The following is a 15,545-nucleotide window of genomic DNA, read 5'->3' as shown; positions in this document are numbered from 1 at the left end:
TCATGCTTTACTTTCACTGCCTGTGCCTTCATAAGGCTGCACATGTAAATTAACTTCATACCGTCGGGTCAGTTTACGTGTCCACACACACTTGCATTTGAATCAGATTGCAAATGCCCTTGAGGCGAAAGCCCTTGCTTTGGATGGCACACTTCATTTCTGAGTTGTTTGAAGGCCATGTAGATAATATTTATGGCTTATGAGCAGATGCTTAAACAACAAAAAAATGACTTTGTTGTTGTTGTTGTGAGAAGTTGTTTCTGCACACAGACAATTCAGTGATGCACCATCAAGGAAAGAGTGAGCAGCATGCTGCAGGGGGGATAAACAAGGCTGAATCAACTGCTCAAAATAGCTACAGTGCATACAGGAACCATTGACCCATATCTGCAATGACCCACATTTAATTTGACACAAACACAGAGTGGGAAACAGATCCAACCATCACCTATGATTAATATAGAACAAGAGGACTTTGAATTATATTGGGTAACAGAGAATACCATGTGGTTCTCTATTGCATTCAATATCTGAAATGTAATCAGTGAAACATCCCTGCAAGAAATAATCAATATATCGGAAATGCCAGCCCCAAATATAGTACTCAAGTTACCTAATTGCCTGTTGTCACAGAAAGTGTAAAAAATAATGTCCCTTATTTTTTAGCAGCAGATAGAACAAAAACTGTATTGGTAGTGAAACATGTCACTCTGATCTGCTCCATGAAGCTGCAGTATGTAATGTAAGCAATATTAGCAGCATTTTAATATTGCTGCAGTCTGGACTTATTTTAACTACACATACTGTTGTAAAGTTGAATCTATGCCAATGCATAGTATTTTATAACATGGCAATACAATTGGTAGGTAAATTGTTAATCTGAAAAGAAGGCTATACGTGTAGTTGAGTAAAAAGACCAATATCCTTTTAAAATGTTGGCTATTGGTAGGATAAAGAAGCATTATGGAAGAATGTAAGTAAAGTACCTCAAAACTGCCCAAAGTAAATGTGCATAGCAAAGGTGGAATGTAACTAAGTACATTTACTCAAGTACTGTACTTAAGTACAAATGTGAGGTACTTGTACTTTACTTGAGTCTTTTCTTTTCATGCCACTTTCTACTTCTACTCCGCTACATTTCAGAGAAAAATATTGTACTTTTACTCCACTACATCCATCTGACAAACGTTTACCGTACCCGCGAAACCGTGAACGGCTAGAGCGAGCTTCTACCATTGAAGTCTATAATAGTTGGTCTTGTAAATTTGCCTTTTTTGCCGTTTTCAAAATGTTTTTTTGCGCCGAATCAAATGTGTTATGCTCACTATTCATCTCGTAGCTGGTTGGCTTGGTTCCAGACTTAAAACTCTCTATATAAGCAATTTTTGAAACGTCAATGAAACAATTGAATGGGGAAAAACACTTCCGGAGACAGAGCCGAAAGAAAGTGGGCGGTCACTGTTGAGCTCTATTGGAACCATCAACCTGTCAGGGACTAAGGATGGAAATTTGACTTTGGCTATAATCCTGTATAGTTACATTCTTTGAAATGTTCATTAATATGCACTGTCCCTTTTTGAAATAAATAAACTTAAACATACACTTAAACTTAACCTTTTTCGTTCCACCGTTAACCAGTGTAACTTGATTACACAAACCATGGATGACACAGACTGTATACAGCAGCAAAAATGCAGATGTTAAACACGCCTCTGTGAGGAGGAGAGGGGATGTGACGCTGCTGCTGCTGCTAGTACATAACACCAACACGTACTGTCTGCAGCGACAGGCAGGCAATCACTTCTGAATCACTTTACTGCCAACCAGTACTTTTACATCTTGGAGCCACGAACAGCCTGTTTTTTTCTTCAAGATTGTTCTTCAAGGTAGAAGAAATTACTGTGTCTATCATCGCATTTCTTAGCCCGACTTCTGTAGATTCACAGCTGGAAAGTTGCTTTCCCTTAGTCAACGTGGGCATCAGCTCCAAAAGGTTAGCTATAACGTTAGCTAACGTAACTTCGTCTAGGAAAATATGCTGTAACGTTATTGCACGATAGCTAACAAGCTACGTAGTTTAAGCCACTTGGTAGCTTATCTATCCAACGGTAGAAAAGCTTGATTTAAAGTCTCGGGATCGTTTTCTGTAGTGCAAGCCAAAATAACCAAGCCGCTAATGCTAGCTAAATGCTAACGGCTGCTCCCACATGTCTGTAAGTTTAACGTAGTGTGGACTCGGCTCATGTCTGGTCTGCCAAAAGTTCAGTTGCATGTAGCTAGCTACATTAGTAGACTATTTCAACACATCTAACGTTACACCAGTTGGGACAATTGTATAGTAGTAATGTTAGCTAGCTAGCTAACAGTTAACATTAGTTGTTGTGGTGTTGACTGTAAACAGATATTTGTGTAACGTTAGCTAGTGTTCAGTGCTGTGAAAGTATTTGTTCCATCTAACGTTAACTTTAATGGTAACGTTAACGTTACTATTGCAGATTATTTTCCGTTAAAGTAACGTTACATCACCTCTGCTTCGTATTTCTAAAATGTTAACGCTAGCTAGATATAACGTCTTATCACCCTTCATGTAGCTACACACAGTACATTGGCATGAAGCCCGAATTACGCCTGAACGCAGCACCAATATTTAATCCAAAACAATGCCAAAATAGTGTTTCCTCTGTGCTAGAAAATGCGTATTGTTAGGTACAAAAAGATTTTAGATGCTATAGTATAAAAAAAGAGCCACTCTTTAATTCGGCATGCATTAAACTCAAAAAAGGTTTTGCAATGTTTGCTAGACCGTAATTGTTGGTGACTAAAAATGTAAACCAGACATTTGATTTACTCTAAAAAGTGCTGCTTTGTGCATAATGTCAATTTCCAACAGTGCTATGGTTAACCAGGTACTTCTGAGGTGAGATATGTGGCGGGCTAAAATGGATACAAGCATGGGTAATATAACGCAGATTATAGCAGCATACGAATGTGCAAGGAGATAGCTAACGTTAATGTCTGCTAGCTCCTGATAATGCAATGCAGGTCACCAGGCCAGTAGCTAACTAGAGAAAAACGACACTTTGTCGTGTTCTTCTTTGGACAGCTTTTCGGTGAATATGGGTTTACCATTACCTTTTAACATAGTGTAGTGCGTGGTTCAGTTAAATGTTAGTAAGTCACCCGGCCATATTTTGCTTTAGTTGAATTTCTACACTGACATATGCGTTTGTGGTACTTTGTGTGATCTAAAATTAAGTAACGTCTTCTCCCGTGATGTCTCCGCAGCAGTTATAAAAACTATGCTTCTATTTAGTGTGTGCAACATTGTTACAAGTGTATTACCGAATTATTAGTAGCTTGTTTTTGCAAGCAGATGAAGCTGTTGCCACGCAGGCGCACTAACCTGCAGCTGGCTAAGGGATGTTGATGTTGCTATGGTTATGTCTTTCTGTGAAAAGGTCACTAAAGCTCTGCCTGCAAAGTGGATGTGTTCTTGCAGCGCATCCTTTTACTGTCTTCAGATACATATCTTTATCTGAGTGTCTGGGCTGCACGGTTGATTGAAATTGGCTCTTCTTATCATTTGGCAGCATGGCGGATTACTTAATCAGCGGTGGTACAGGCTATGTCCCTGAAGATGGACTCTCAGCTCAGCAGCTCTTCTCGATTGGAGATGGCCTAACATACAAGTAAGTTTCCCTGCATCACAAACTTTGATTTGATTTTCCGAAAATCTCAGTAAAGTAATGAAATTCATTCAAAGTAAGGTCTCCTGATTTTAAAACCTCACCTGCGTGCAATGGTGGGTGACGTGTACGCAGGAGTGCTTTGTAATGGCCAACACATTTTGAACCAGCAGATCTGACCAACAGTGCGTTGGCTCCGATGGTCATACGGCTGAAGAGCTATGCTCTAAAGGAGATGGGTTGACTTACAAGTGAGTAACAGTCATCTTCAAACCGTTTTGAAACTGTGCTGTTAAAAATCCTTTGTCTGTCCAAATAGTGAATCCATAAAGAGGAAGCAAATGACAGTCCCTCCAAAGCAATCTGGTGCCATGAAAGTGCATGAATGGAGAAGATAAATGTTGGGCTTAATGGAATGCTCAACGTGATCTTAATCATGGGGATCAAATTTGCTTCCAGTGCACATAACATTAACTTCAACTACCCATCAAAGTGCATGACCTGTCCTGTGAATGCAACATGCATGCCAGAACAGCTCATGCACTTTCTTATAATCACTTTGCTTTACCTAAAAGTAATAATTAAGTACTATCTTAATTGTTTTCTTACTTGACCTCACTCAGCTCTGGTAAGCATTCTGGTGATAAACAAGAAATGCGTTGTATTTGCACTTATTAGGCTTAGACTTACTTGACTGAATTTTTTTTCTTTGTTAATCCTTGTAAACACACTTTTATTTTCCTAATCCTGAATAACATGAAGCCAAGTGTTGTGCAACTTAATTGTCGCGGGTGTTGTACACTGAGAAGCATGCCATTTCTCTTATAAAACGTTGTCCTAAATCCATCGCAGTGCTTAACCTTTTGAACATGTTTGCCACAGGTTCCAACAACCTCTTCAATCAATACTTCAGATGCCCTCTCAGCGTTCCCTGAAAGACCATTAGTTAATGTATTACCGCATCATCGTCTGCACACAAAAAAAGACTGCATTTCGATTTAAGTTTAGTTGGAAGGTTTTATCAACCTAAAATCCACCAGTTATTTGCTCTAATCATGCTGCTTCTGCTCTACAGAAGCTAATTGAATAGAAAACGTGATGATGTTTGAGTGTGTCCGCATGTGATTGAACAACCTCTCCACACTGTAATGAAGTGCATCACGACCGAAGGAAGGGTTGCGCACATGATGGCCTGAATTGACCTGTGTAATGCAGGAGGAATTGGGGTGGATGGGGCTGAAAGTATCTGCATCACTCTTTTCAAGCCATTTGTCCTCTGTCTGACCCCTTTATAACTCCAGTGTGACAAATGCAGATATAGTGGTAGTGTTTCAACTTCTGTTGCAAGATTTAAAATGTATGTCCACTTTCCCTGTACTGTATATGCCCAATGACTTGATCAACACATATACACTCCTGTCACAGGTACTGTATCTAAGAATACAATCAAGCAAGATATTGCTAATTTATCTTTTTTAGTTTCTTTTTTTAGTTTAATTTTAGGTTATTAGTTAGAGAAAAAGGAAGTAAGCCACCTAGAGAAAGTGAGACAGAGACACAGCAAGGTGGGCATGATTGTGAACATGCTCTTTCAATCAATGCTACTTTTGAACTCTATTGTTCTGTCAACGCTGCTGAAACAGCCTAGAAAGTTAAGGTGCCCCAGTGTTTTTGCCTCATCATAGACCAAGATGGGTGAAGAGTTCTTACCTGTTAGCTTTACATTGTGAGCTAAGGTGATGAACTGTAGTATAAAGCTTGTAAACGTGTATACACTGTAAAATAAATGTACAAACAATCCATGTAATCACATGCCTCTTATGCCACTTTCTCAAGCTCCAGGCTTGTTAAATACTGGGTCACTGCCATTCACACAAGACTAGACACAAAAGTACTTCAACTAAACCATATCATTTACACTATACTACACAACTACATACTGTGTTATTCAATCTGTGGTCTGGTGGAGCGTTCACTGATCATTGACTGAACATTTACAGCCTTATGGCCAAGTTACTTTGCAAACAGAAACCAACTCCTATTAAATCATAGTTGAATATGAAGCAGTTGATTACCTCGAACGTAGGGCTGGCATAATGGCACATCTTTCTGATTGTTGTTACACTTCTGACAGAACTACTGTAGCAAATAAATTCCTGCTGCTAACAGTAGTGTAATAATGGTCCTCTGTCAGCATCCTCGTCACACAAACCAGTTAGTCAGACATGCAGGTGTTACTCATTCCGAGTTCACCCTGTTCAACTTGCTGCTAGAAGTACAGAAAACTGGGTGTCATGCTTTCAGCTGAATTTATGTTTTTTGGGTGGGGTGTTTCTCCTTCATGCCCAGGCAAGGACCGGTGTCGGTACAAGCAGGGGAAGATCAATTTATGGCCTCCGATTGTATTTGAAACACTCCCGCTTAGCATCATGCATTCGTCTAAACTTACCACTCAAATGAAAACCATAATAAGGCAACACCAAGCCAGTGTTTTCTTTAGAATTCAAATGAGCTCCGACGTAGCGCTGACCCTGAGTCAGTAGGTGCAGCCTGTGTCACAGCTGAGGTTTGCGGCTGCTGCTAAATGGTAGCAGATGTGTGCTGGACTTCTGCTTGTCCCCACATTTATGTTTGTGGCTGTTTTTTAGCTCCAAAGTGAGGGAAACAAACAGGACTCCTCCCTTGTAGTGTCCCATCTTTGGCGACTATTTCAGCAAAAGAAGCAGCAGAGATCTATTAGCGGGTCAGCTCTCTACCTTCACTCTCAACTCCCATTCTCATTTAGACTCTGTTATGTCCACCTGTCCTGTACCGCTCACCATCTACCTGTTTCACATACCCTCGCTCTGTAGTTTCCCCTCCAGTTTCCTCCAACATCCATCCACATGGCATACAAAGCTTTCCTTATTCCTGCATCTTTCCTTTGGCCCACTGCCCTGTTTATTACACCCACATATGCAAAAAAATAAATAAATACAGGCTGTGGTTTAAAAACAAACACACTGATACAGATCAACTGTAGCTTTTTACCAAGTACAGAATGCACCCAGCTACACTCTGTCTGTTCTCAGCCACTATGTAACTTAGTAATAGTCTGGGAACCATGGGGACCCCTAAAAGAGTATCCAACAATAGGTTGCAGGCTCTAAACTGACGTTGTCCTAGTTGAAATTCTTATACAGAAGGAAATGAGTAGAAAGAGATCAGGTAATGACAAACTAATTAAATATCTATGTATAATTTAAATGTTCATTGAAGTTGTTTGGCATTCAAAGTCTTTCTTTTTTTTGTTGACCTATCTCATCTGTGTTTACCTACATTTTTTATTTTAAACACAATCTTGTTCAATAGTACTCACCATTTGATTGCTTTTCAAGTCACCCTGTGAGCACCTTTATAATGTAGACAAACATTTTCAGTTCTCTGTTTGGAGATATTTTGCTGATTTTATGCAGATAGTGTTTCCATGTTGGTTTAAACATGAACTCTTTAGCTGCTACTATTTTAATGGATACTTTTGAACCTCACAGCCATGCGTAGTTGCATCAGCCCCTTAACTTTACATTTTGTTTATGTCTTTCAGTGACTTCCTGATATTACCTGGCTTCATCGACTTTACCTCAGACGAAGTGGTGAGTACACCTATGTGTGAAGGACATATTTGAGAATACAAAAGGGCATGCGAGGTCGGTTGTTGTTTCAGAAGATTGTTGCAAGTATCCGTCACATCTGAGAAGAGACTTGCCTGGGTATTTTAAAGACAAGCCAATCATTTCTTCAGTTTCTTCTACACCCCTCATGATGATAATGTGGCAGTGTCAGCAGACAGACCATTCTTGGCAGAGCCACTTCCTAAACCATCAGACTTATTACAGTGGAGTCTCTTTTTAAAAAAAAAAAAAAAAAAAAACGTTTTAAACAAACCTCTGTACTCCAGACCTCAACCACGTTTAAAATGGCAGCTCTCGTTTTTTGCCCATTTAAAACCGTCTGCGTCACGTCTTCTCTCCCTGCTATTTTTGCCCGATGTGGTCACCCACTGGCTGCTCCCTCACCCTTGTGTTTACATTTGTGTCTGGTCCGTTGCTCAATCCACCTCTCGGGAGATGAAGGGAGTTAATCTCGGGGCTTTAGATGTAATCCCCTCACTTCTGCTTCGTCCATCTCAGCGGATTGTAATTTAATTGATATCTCTAATCTCTCCCCGTTTCCTTCAGAGTTACAGAGAGCCCTCGTTGCTGTGTGTGAGATGCTTGTCTGCCTCGCCACGTTGTCATGGACTGGCTGTCTCAACAGAGTCTTTGTCTTGCCCTAGTTTTTCCACAGGATAGTGAGTCATTTCAAGCTTGAATAACACAAATGCTTCCACATTTGGCCTCAGTCACTAATTTGAATGGAGTAGGTTATGTTCACACAGGGACTCGGTAGATCGGACTGACATTTGTAATATACTTTCTAGCTTTTGTATGGTGTTGGAAACACGAAGAGGGGCCACATGTGCGTGGAGCTGTTGTGAGAATTTCTTCGGGGTCGTGATATTCTCGACATGTTTACCTAACTCTCAGTTGAATTTAGCAGGTTAGTGCAGTTGTGCTTTCTAAATGGAGAAGGGGTGTTAGTTGACTTCTCCTGCCTTGACCGTGAAGTCCTGAGAAAAGCCTCCATAGTTTATGTCTGTCACAGATAAGGAGTAAAAGCTTGGACACCATAGAACTCATTCGCTGGTTTCCCATGTGCAAGGAATGTCATTATTTTCACACGCACAGCTGACGATAGCAGAAGCTGGTGTTGGCTGTCGTGGGAATCAGTCAGATATTGAAGTTAAATGTGAAATTTGGAGACACAGTGGTATGGCTCATTTCCATTTTTCCAGACAGCGTCAGGCTTCTGTCCCAGAGAGGACGAAATGTGTTTTTGATGGACCGTGCCGTTTATTTTGTTTGCAGAGATCTCATATCACAGATGAACACAAAATGATGCACAAAAGTTTAAATGATGTACACTTTTACTTAAGAGGAGCTCATGTCACGTACCTCGGTTTTTAATAAGTCTGCTAATTGGCCTCCATGTTCTTCAGTGTCATTTAAACAGATTTAAAGTGCTCATATTATGCTTTTTCCCTTTCCTTTATTGTGTTATATATCTTTTGTGTGCATGTTATAGGTTTACAAAGTGAAAAAGCCCAAAGGGACTTACCATCTCCAACAGAAAACACTGTTCACAAACTGCTCTATTGTAGTCCAGCCTTTACTTCCATGACAAACGTGCGTCACTTTGTAAGACACGTTATAATACTCGGCCAGCGTGGCACGCCCTCATACTCTGCTTCTGACTGGCTAGTAGTCCTCACCTAGCTACTGCGCAGGTGCGACTCCCAACAAAGATGGAACAGAAGTGAGATGTCTCACTCTGTAGCTAAAACAGAGAGCTCAACACACAGGGTGAAAAGAGGAGCTGCAGCAATGTGCAGTACAACAAAAATATGTTAATATGTTTTCTGAAAATTAAACCACGTAAACCTATTCTGGTACAACCTCTAAATTAGAGGTGTTGAAATGAATCAAATAATCGATGCATCGAATCATGGACATGGACGATGCTGCATCGATAATCGACCGGGCCATAATCGATCATTTCTGTTTACAATTTAATGCAGGCCTAACAACATTTCTGTTTACATATTCTGTTTGTTTTGCACATTCAGGAAGTGCCATGTGCTCAGTGCTGTAGGTTTATGTATCCAATTTATTTAGTATTAGAGCACTGCAGAATGTTTTGTTTTTGAAGCTTGAAAAGCTATGAATTAAATATCCTATATGGCTTTAATAGAAAAATGTATTTGACGCATCAAGATATGGAATCGAATCGCTGACATGATAATCGTAATCGGGAGATCAGTGAAGATTCACACCTCTACTCTAAATACAGTTATGAACCTGAAAATGAGCATAATATGAGCACTTTAAAGGTAAAACCACTTGAAGACACAATTGTACAGTATATTGAATCTGCTAAGTTTAGTCTGCCCCCTGGTGGTTCATGTGCAAAATAACAAGCTCCTCCTTGTGAAGCCATTAAAATGTGCATCCCCCTCCTTTTTGTCTCTTAGGACTTGACATCAGCGCTGACCAGGAAGATCACATTGAAGACCCCTCTCATCTCCTCCCCCATGGATACTGTCACAGAGTCGGCAATGGCAATTGCTATGGCTGTAAGACACTGCTTTGGCAAAACTGATGATATGTTAAGAAACCAATTTTTCATGTATTGCTTAATTTTTATTTTGGAATCTTATTTCTTTTTTTCTTTTTCTTTTTGTATTTTGGTAGCTAATGGGAGGCATTGGTATCATCCACCACAACTGCACACCAGAATTCCAAGCCAATGAGGTCCGCAAGGTTAAGGTAAACGATGATTATCCTTCATGTTTACAAAGGACATTTTCAAAATTTGTGTTTTATGTCACACCATCTTAGCATTTTCGTAGTTAAGTCTTGTTGTCATCACCATTACACACTTGCATGTGTATCTGTACAAAACAAAATACATCAAAAGGACTAAAATCTCACCTTGACCTGTCTTCTCCTCTTGTACCGTTTTGTCCCTATATAGGTTCTGGTAATTGTCTTCCAAGTGTGTGTGTTTTTGTGTGTTGTGTGTTACTGTTTTCTTGTATTGGCATATTAATGTGTGTTTCTTGCTGTGTGATGTTTTGCGCTGCTTTACACAAACAAAGAGAAAAACAAACGGCAATCCTTTTGTTTGGTTTCCAGAGGTTTGAGCAGGGTTTTATCACAGACCCAGTTGTGATGAGTCCGCGCCAGACGGTTGGGGATGTGTTTGAGGCCAAAGTAAGACATGGCTTCTCTGGTATTCCTGTCACAGAGACAGGCAAAATGGGCAGCAAACTGGTGGGCATCGTCACCTCCCGAGATATTGACTTCCTTTCTGAGAAAGACCGTGGCAAACCTCTTGAGGAGGTGTGTATTTTTATGCTTTTTTTTTAAGAAACTGTTTATCCATCAGTTGGAAAAAAAAATGTTTGTTTTGGGATCACTCATTTAATTGTTCTAACATTGAAATGATGCTTACATCATCTCCAAGGCCATGACAAAAAGGGAGGAGTTGGTAGTGGCTCCAGCCGGTGTTACGCTGAAAGAAGCCAATGATATTCTGCAGCGCAGTAAAAAAGGTGAATACAAGCAGCTTTTTCTAGTTGGATTTTGAGCACTCTCATGCAATTTAATAACCTCACTTTCTCCGTAACCAGGCAAGCTTCCCATTGTAAATAATAACGACGAGCTGGTGGCCATTATTGCCAGGACGGATCTGAAGAAGAACAGGGACTACCCGCTGGCCTCCAAAGACTCGCGCAAACAGCTGCTGTGTGGCGCCGCCATCGGCACCAGGGAGGATGACAAATACAGACTGGACCTGTTGGTGCAGGCTGGAGTGGATGTTGTTGTACTGGTGGGAGCTTTTTAATGGTTGAATTATGGCTTATGTATATCCTATCGCTGGTGCCAGTCTGTAATAAATGTGTGAGAATGCTTGGACCAAAGTTGGGTCATTATTTGAGAGGTTGCCCAAAAATCCATACTGTTTTAGATGACTTCCACTGATGAAGAGGACGTGTGCTGTTGTGCAAGACCAGTAGGACAGTGCATTAACTACTACTATATACTACTATACTTGTGGACAGTGTAAATTAATAGAACCATAAATCAAATATGGTGGAGTTCCATGACTCAATATACTATAACTTACTGGGAACTTACTTTTTTTTTTATATATCATTAATCTGGAAATTGACCTTAGGTGCTAAAGGTAAAGTATTGTCTAAATGTACAGTAAGTGTGCAGAATGTGTGTTCTCTGTGTGTGAAATATGTCTGTATAATACACACACTGTCTGCATTCCTTAGCCTGTATTATCTGTTAAGACTACTGAATCCTCAGGTCCAACGCCAGTGTACTTAAACCATGAATGTTTTTGGATCTCCAGGACTCTTCACAAGGCAACTCGGTGTATCAAATCAACATGATCAATTATATTAAACAGAAGTATCCAGAATTGCAGGTGGTGGGAGGAAATGGTAAGTTTGTTGAAAAAAGAAACACTTGTTGCTGCTGTTGCCTCAGTTAATATACATGTTATTGGAAATACTGTTAGTCAAGCAACTTTGATTTTGTTCACATAGCACTGCCTGCTTTTTTTTTTTTGGTAGCTTTCTTAAAATGTCACCAAAATATAATGGTTTGCACACATTTGCTGACACATTTTTATTCTTTTTACCTACAGTGGTTACAGCTGCCCAGGCCAAGAATCTGATCGATGCTGGTGTCGATGCTCTGAGAGTCGGCATGGGCTGCGGCTCCATCTGCATCACTCAGGAAGGTACTCACCCTTGTTTTTAATCTCCTAAACACAAAAAAAGATTATATATTTTTTTCCCTAGCAGAAATGGAATTTCATTTGAGATAAATGGTTAATGTATAGCACCACGTTAAAACAAAAGATAATGTTGTGATCATATAACTGGCCATATAAAAGAATAAATTGGGACACAGAAGCAGATATATATTAAACTGCAGCACCTGAGTGCTTGCTGTACCTGTTCTTAATCTGGCTATAAACTACAGTGAGAAGAAAAGGCTTGGTTGCCAACGGTAAAAAAATACCCTGAGATCCTCCTAGTTGTCATGGTGATCTGCCAAGGCCCCATTCTGGGTTGCCATGGGGACCGGCCTCTCGTGCTCAGAGTCACGATCGCCAAGAAGAACAGAAGAGACATGTTGCAGCAAAGAGCCATGAACCTAAAATAACTATTAGTCACCAGTGAAATAGATACTGCTTCTTATTATATAAGCTGGTTTCTGTTTGTTCAAAAGTCTGATCTGACTTTTTTTTTTATTTTATTTTTTAACCTGATTGGTTTCCATGGCAGTCATGTTGCTGTGCTTTCTACCTTCTAGTCATGGCATGTGGGCGGCCCCAGGGGACCTCTGTGTACAAGGTAGCAGAGTACGCCAGGCGCTTCGGTGTGCCAGTCATCGCTGATGGCGGCATTCAGACTGTGGGCCATGTGGTGAAGGCGCTGTCTCTTGGAGCATCGACTGGTGAGATTTCAAAGATTATGACACACGGGTGGAACGTTGTGAGAAGAAGGCGTTGTCGAACAGTCATTTTTCATACAGCTTTTTAATCTTAGAAAAATTCAGTCTTCATAGCAATCGTGTTTATCACAGCAGCGATGATGTTAGATTGGGTAATAAAACAACAGATAATTCTCTCCTTCCTGTCTCCCACTCCAGTTATGATGGGCTCGTTGCTAGCGGCAACCACTGAGGCTCCAGGGGAGTACTTCTTCTCAGATGGTGTGCGGCTGAAAAAGTACCGTGGTATGGGCTCCCTAGACGCCATGGAGAAGAGCACGAGCAGCCAGAAACGCTATTTTAGGTATGTGGGAGGCTAAAAGTAGTGAAGGCCAAAATTCCAGAGCAGTGATCACAAGGCGTGATTCCAGTGGGGAAAATGTGATTGATGTCTTTCCACAGTGAGGGCGACAATGTGAAGGTAGCCCAGGGTGTGTCAGGCTCAGTCCAGGACAAGGGCTCCATCCACAAGTTTGTACCTTACCTGATAGCTGGTATCCAGCATGGCTGCCAGGACATCGGGGCAAAGAGTCTTTCTGTTCTCCGGTGAGTAGCATGTGGGTGAATTACTGGTTATAATGCAGATATTAACTTTGATGTGCCTTATATTTGACCATCTTTCTATCTTTTTTTTAGTTCCATGATGTACTCTGGAGAGCTGAAGTTTGAAAAGAGGACCATGTCTGCACAGGTGGAGGGAGGAGTTCATGGACTTCACTCGTAAGTACAAAAACTGGACTGAAAGTTGGACTGAATTAGAGTTGAGGCAGTTTCTGCACTGAGAGCAGGTTATGTCATCTGTCAGTCCCAGAAGCAGACATGGAACTCTGAACTGTGGTTTCTTTGTCAACTCTCATACCTGTCGATGATTTTCATCATGACATTGCCAAGAAACAGCTTGGCTCTAATATTACTCTACTTCCTGTTATGTGTTGGCATTAGCAAACGCAGCAATGGGAAATAAACCTGGTCTATAGTTGCACAAAAGAAGGGACATTAACTTTTAACTTGACTAGCAGCAAGCTTTATCAAAAAGGACTGGACAGGCTGTATTGCATGTCCCACACTGACTCTTGTACAAATGCAATTTAGCAGTTTTCTGCCAAATGCATTCAGTAAACATGTAAAGGGTAGATGCAATTTGCTGAATTAAAGTGAGTTGCAGTTAGCGTACTTGTAGCAGCTGAAGTCATTTATATTCGAGCATGCGCTGATTTCTCTCCGATTCTTCTCTGCCTCCACAGTTACGAGAAGCGGCTTTACTGAGCGGGGGGGATGGAGTGCAGATCATCGTTGCACGTGACACACCCAATCTAACAGTGACCAAATGTTAAGTCGCCACTTCTGCTAAAATACGCACCACTCTCTACACCCTTTTGCCCCATCCTCCGTCGTATCCACCGTTACTCTCTCTCTGGTCCCAGCCAGCTGCTTTTGGAGGAAAGAGGCAAAGTAGCAAAGTGAGAATCTCCAAACTGACACCCGACTCTCTGAACACCTGTGATTTTTGCACTCAAGAAGTGGCGCATCAGGGATTTCGGAACGACATACGCACCTGTATCTTGAGTATGCAGCCGATTCCCAATTTAGCTTGTGGCTTGAGAGTAGTGAGAGAATGAACTGCGTGCCTGTTTGGTGAATTAAGGGTAGTGTGTGTCCAACTCTGTGATATAGTTTAAAATGTGTCTTGGGCGAGTGTGTTAATATTAGTGAGTCTAAAATAGCCATGGTGCAGATCACATCAGCATCCTATCTGGCTTTTTTAGGATCCACACTTACCAGCCCGCTCCTCATCTCAAGTCTCTTACATCCCAGCTCTTAAACACACTAGTATGTGCAGAAAACAAGACAAAACATTTTTATGTGCAGTGTGTCGGTGTTTCATGGCAATCTTACCTTAATTTTTTTTTGTCATCACAGCTATAAGTTACTCGATGAACAGTAGCTGCTTATATTTCAGCGCATATTGTTTACTTCCTATATTGTGGATTCCGAGGTACAAGATATTGGTCGTGACGATTATCCTTTCCACTCTGTATCCTCCAGTGTCCCCTACAATCAATAGACGGCACCCAGACCCAGTCTTGACTACTGTGGACATTAATTTTCCCTTCAACGATATCTTGACAAATAATCAGTATCCCATCTTAGTGCATAGTGTTCATATGTTGAGCACGGAAGGGACCAAAAGCTGAAGATCAGGAATGTTTGAAAGAAAAAAAACTAAAACGTATCAAATCAATCAAAAATGGTTCGCAATGAGGACAAAGGACTGTTTCTCTAACTTTAATTTGAATACTTTTAGATAAAAAAAACAACAACTTTATATTAAACCTGTATTGTCTTGGGGGGGCTTTGAATTGAGCATGAAGTGTTTTTGATATGCATGTTTGTTTTTTCACTAAGCCAAACATGGCTGTATTTATATTCTGCTTTATTGTAATTGCATACATACTGCCATGTGTCTTCAAACTTCCTCTGACACTTTTCTTTTGTAATTTCAAAACCAAAATTGGCGCAAGAAGTCACTTGTTACCTTGTCGGTTGTTCATTCCTGCATTATCATTGTGGCAAAGGTTCTCTGTTACCATAGGTGTATTTTAGTTCTGATTTATTTGTTTCTTTTTACCAGAGATATGCCTTGAAACGGGGATGAATAAAAGCTGCGTGACAGCTCAGTGCAAAAGCATAAAGCTACACACCC

At 40.7% G+C, this 15,545-nt stretch overlaps 1 protein-coding gene across 5 annotated transcripts; it reads left to right on the top strand.

Annotated features, from left to right (window-relative positions):
* The first annotated feature begins 1,739 nt into the window (after positions 1 to 1,739).
* Positions 1,740 to 15,540, top strand: impdh1b (IMP (inosine 5'-monophosphate) dehydrogenase 1b). 5 transcript variants are annotated; one of them, XM_078243067.1, is made up of 16 exons: positions 1,740 to 1,886; positions 3,591 to 3,689; positions 3,860 to 3,937; positions 7,270 to 7,318; positions 9,796 to 9,897; positions 10,016 to 10,090; positions 10,460 to 10,666; positions 10,791 to 10,878; positions 10,957 to 11,156; positions 11,691 to 11,781; positions 11,988 to 12,083; positions 12,662 to 12,805; positions 13,001 to 13,145; positions 13,244 to 13,387; positions 13,478 to 13,561; positions 14,086 to 15,540. In XM_078243067.1, the coding sequence occupies exons 2-16, from the start codon at positions 3,592 to 3,594 to the stop codon at positions 14,105 to 14,107; spliced, it is 1,623 nt and encodes a 540-aa protein (XP_078099193.1). In that variant the 5' UTR covers positions 1,740 to 1,886; position 3,591; the 3' UTR covers positions 14,108 to 15,540. The 5 variants fall into 5 exon arrangements, with proteins under 5 accessions (XP_078099193.1, XP_078099194.1, XP_078099191.1 ...); XM_078243068.1 differs by having other exon boundaries at positions 3,857 to 3,937; positions 14,888 to 15,540; XM_078243065.1 differs by having other exon boundaries at positions 3,857 to 3,937.
* The last annotated feature ends 5 nt before the right edge of the window (positions 15,541 to 15,545 follow it).

Source organism: Sander vitreus, chromosome 23 (genome assembly GCF_031162955.1).
Source record: "Sander vitreus isolate 19-12246 chromosome 23, sanVit1, whole genome shotgun sequence".
Classification (NCBI taxonomy): domain Eukaryota; kingdom Metazoa; phylum Chordata; class Actinopteri; order Perciformes; family Percidae; genus Sander; species Sander vitreus.
Note: the sequence above shows the minus strand (reverse complement) of the source record. Positions and strands in the feature narration are given on the sequence as shown.

Bases quoted from the DNA above. Each gene is read 5' to 3' on its own strand.
- impdh1b (XM_078243065.1), top strand. From the start codon at position 3,592: ATGGCGGATTACTTAATCAGCGGTGGTACAGGCTATGTCCCTGAAGAT. The intron at 3,690-3,856 runs GTAAGTTTCCCT...ATTTTGAACCAG, and splicing joins GGAGATGGCCTAACATACAA to CAGATCTGACCAACAGTGCG. The intron at 7,319-9,795 runs GTGAGTACACCT...TTTGTCTCTTAG, and splicing joins ACTTTACCTCAGACGAAGTG to GACTTGACATCAGCGCTGAC.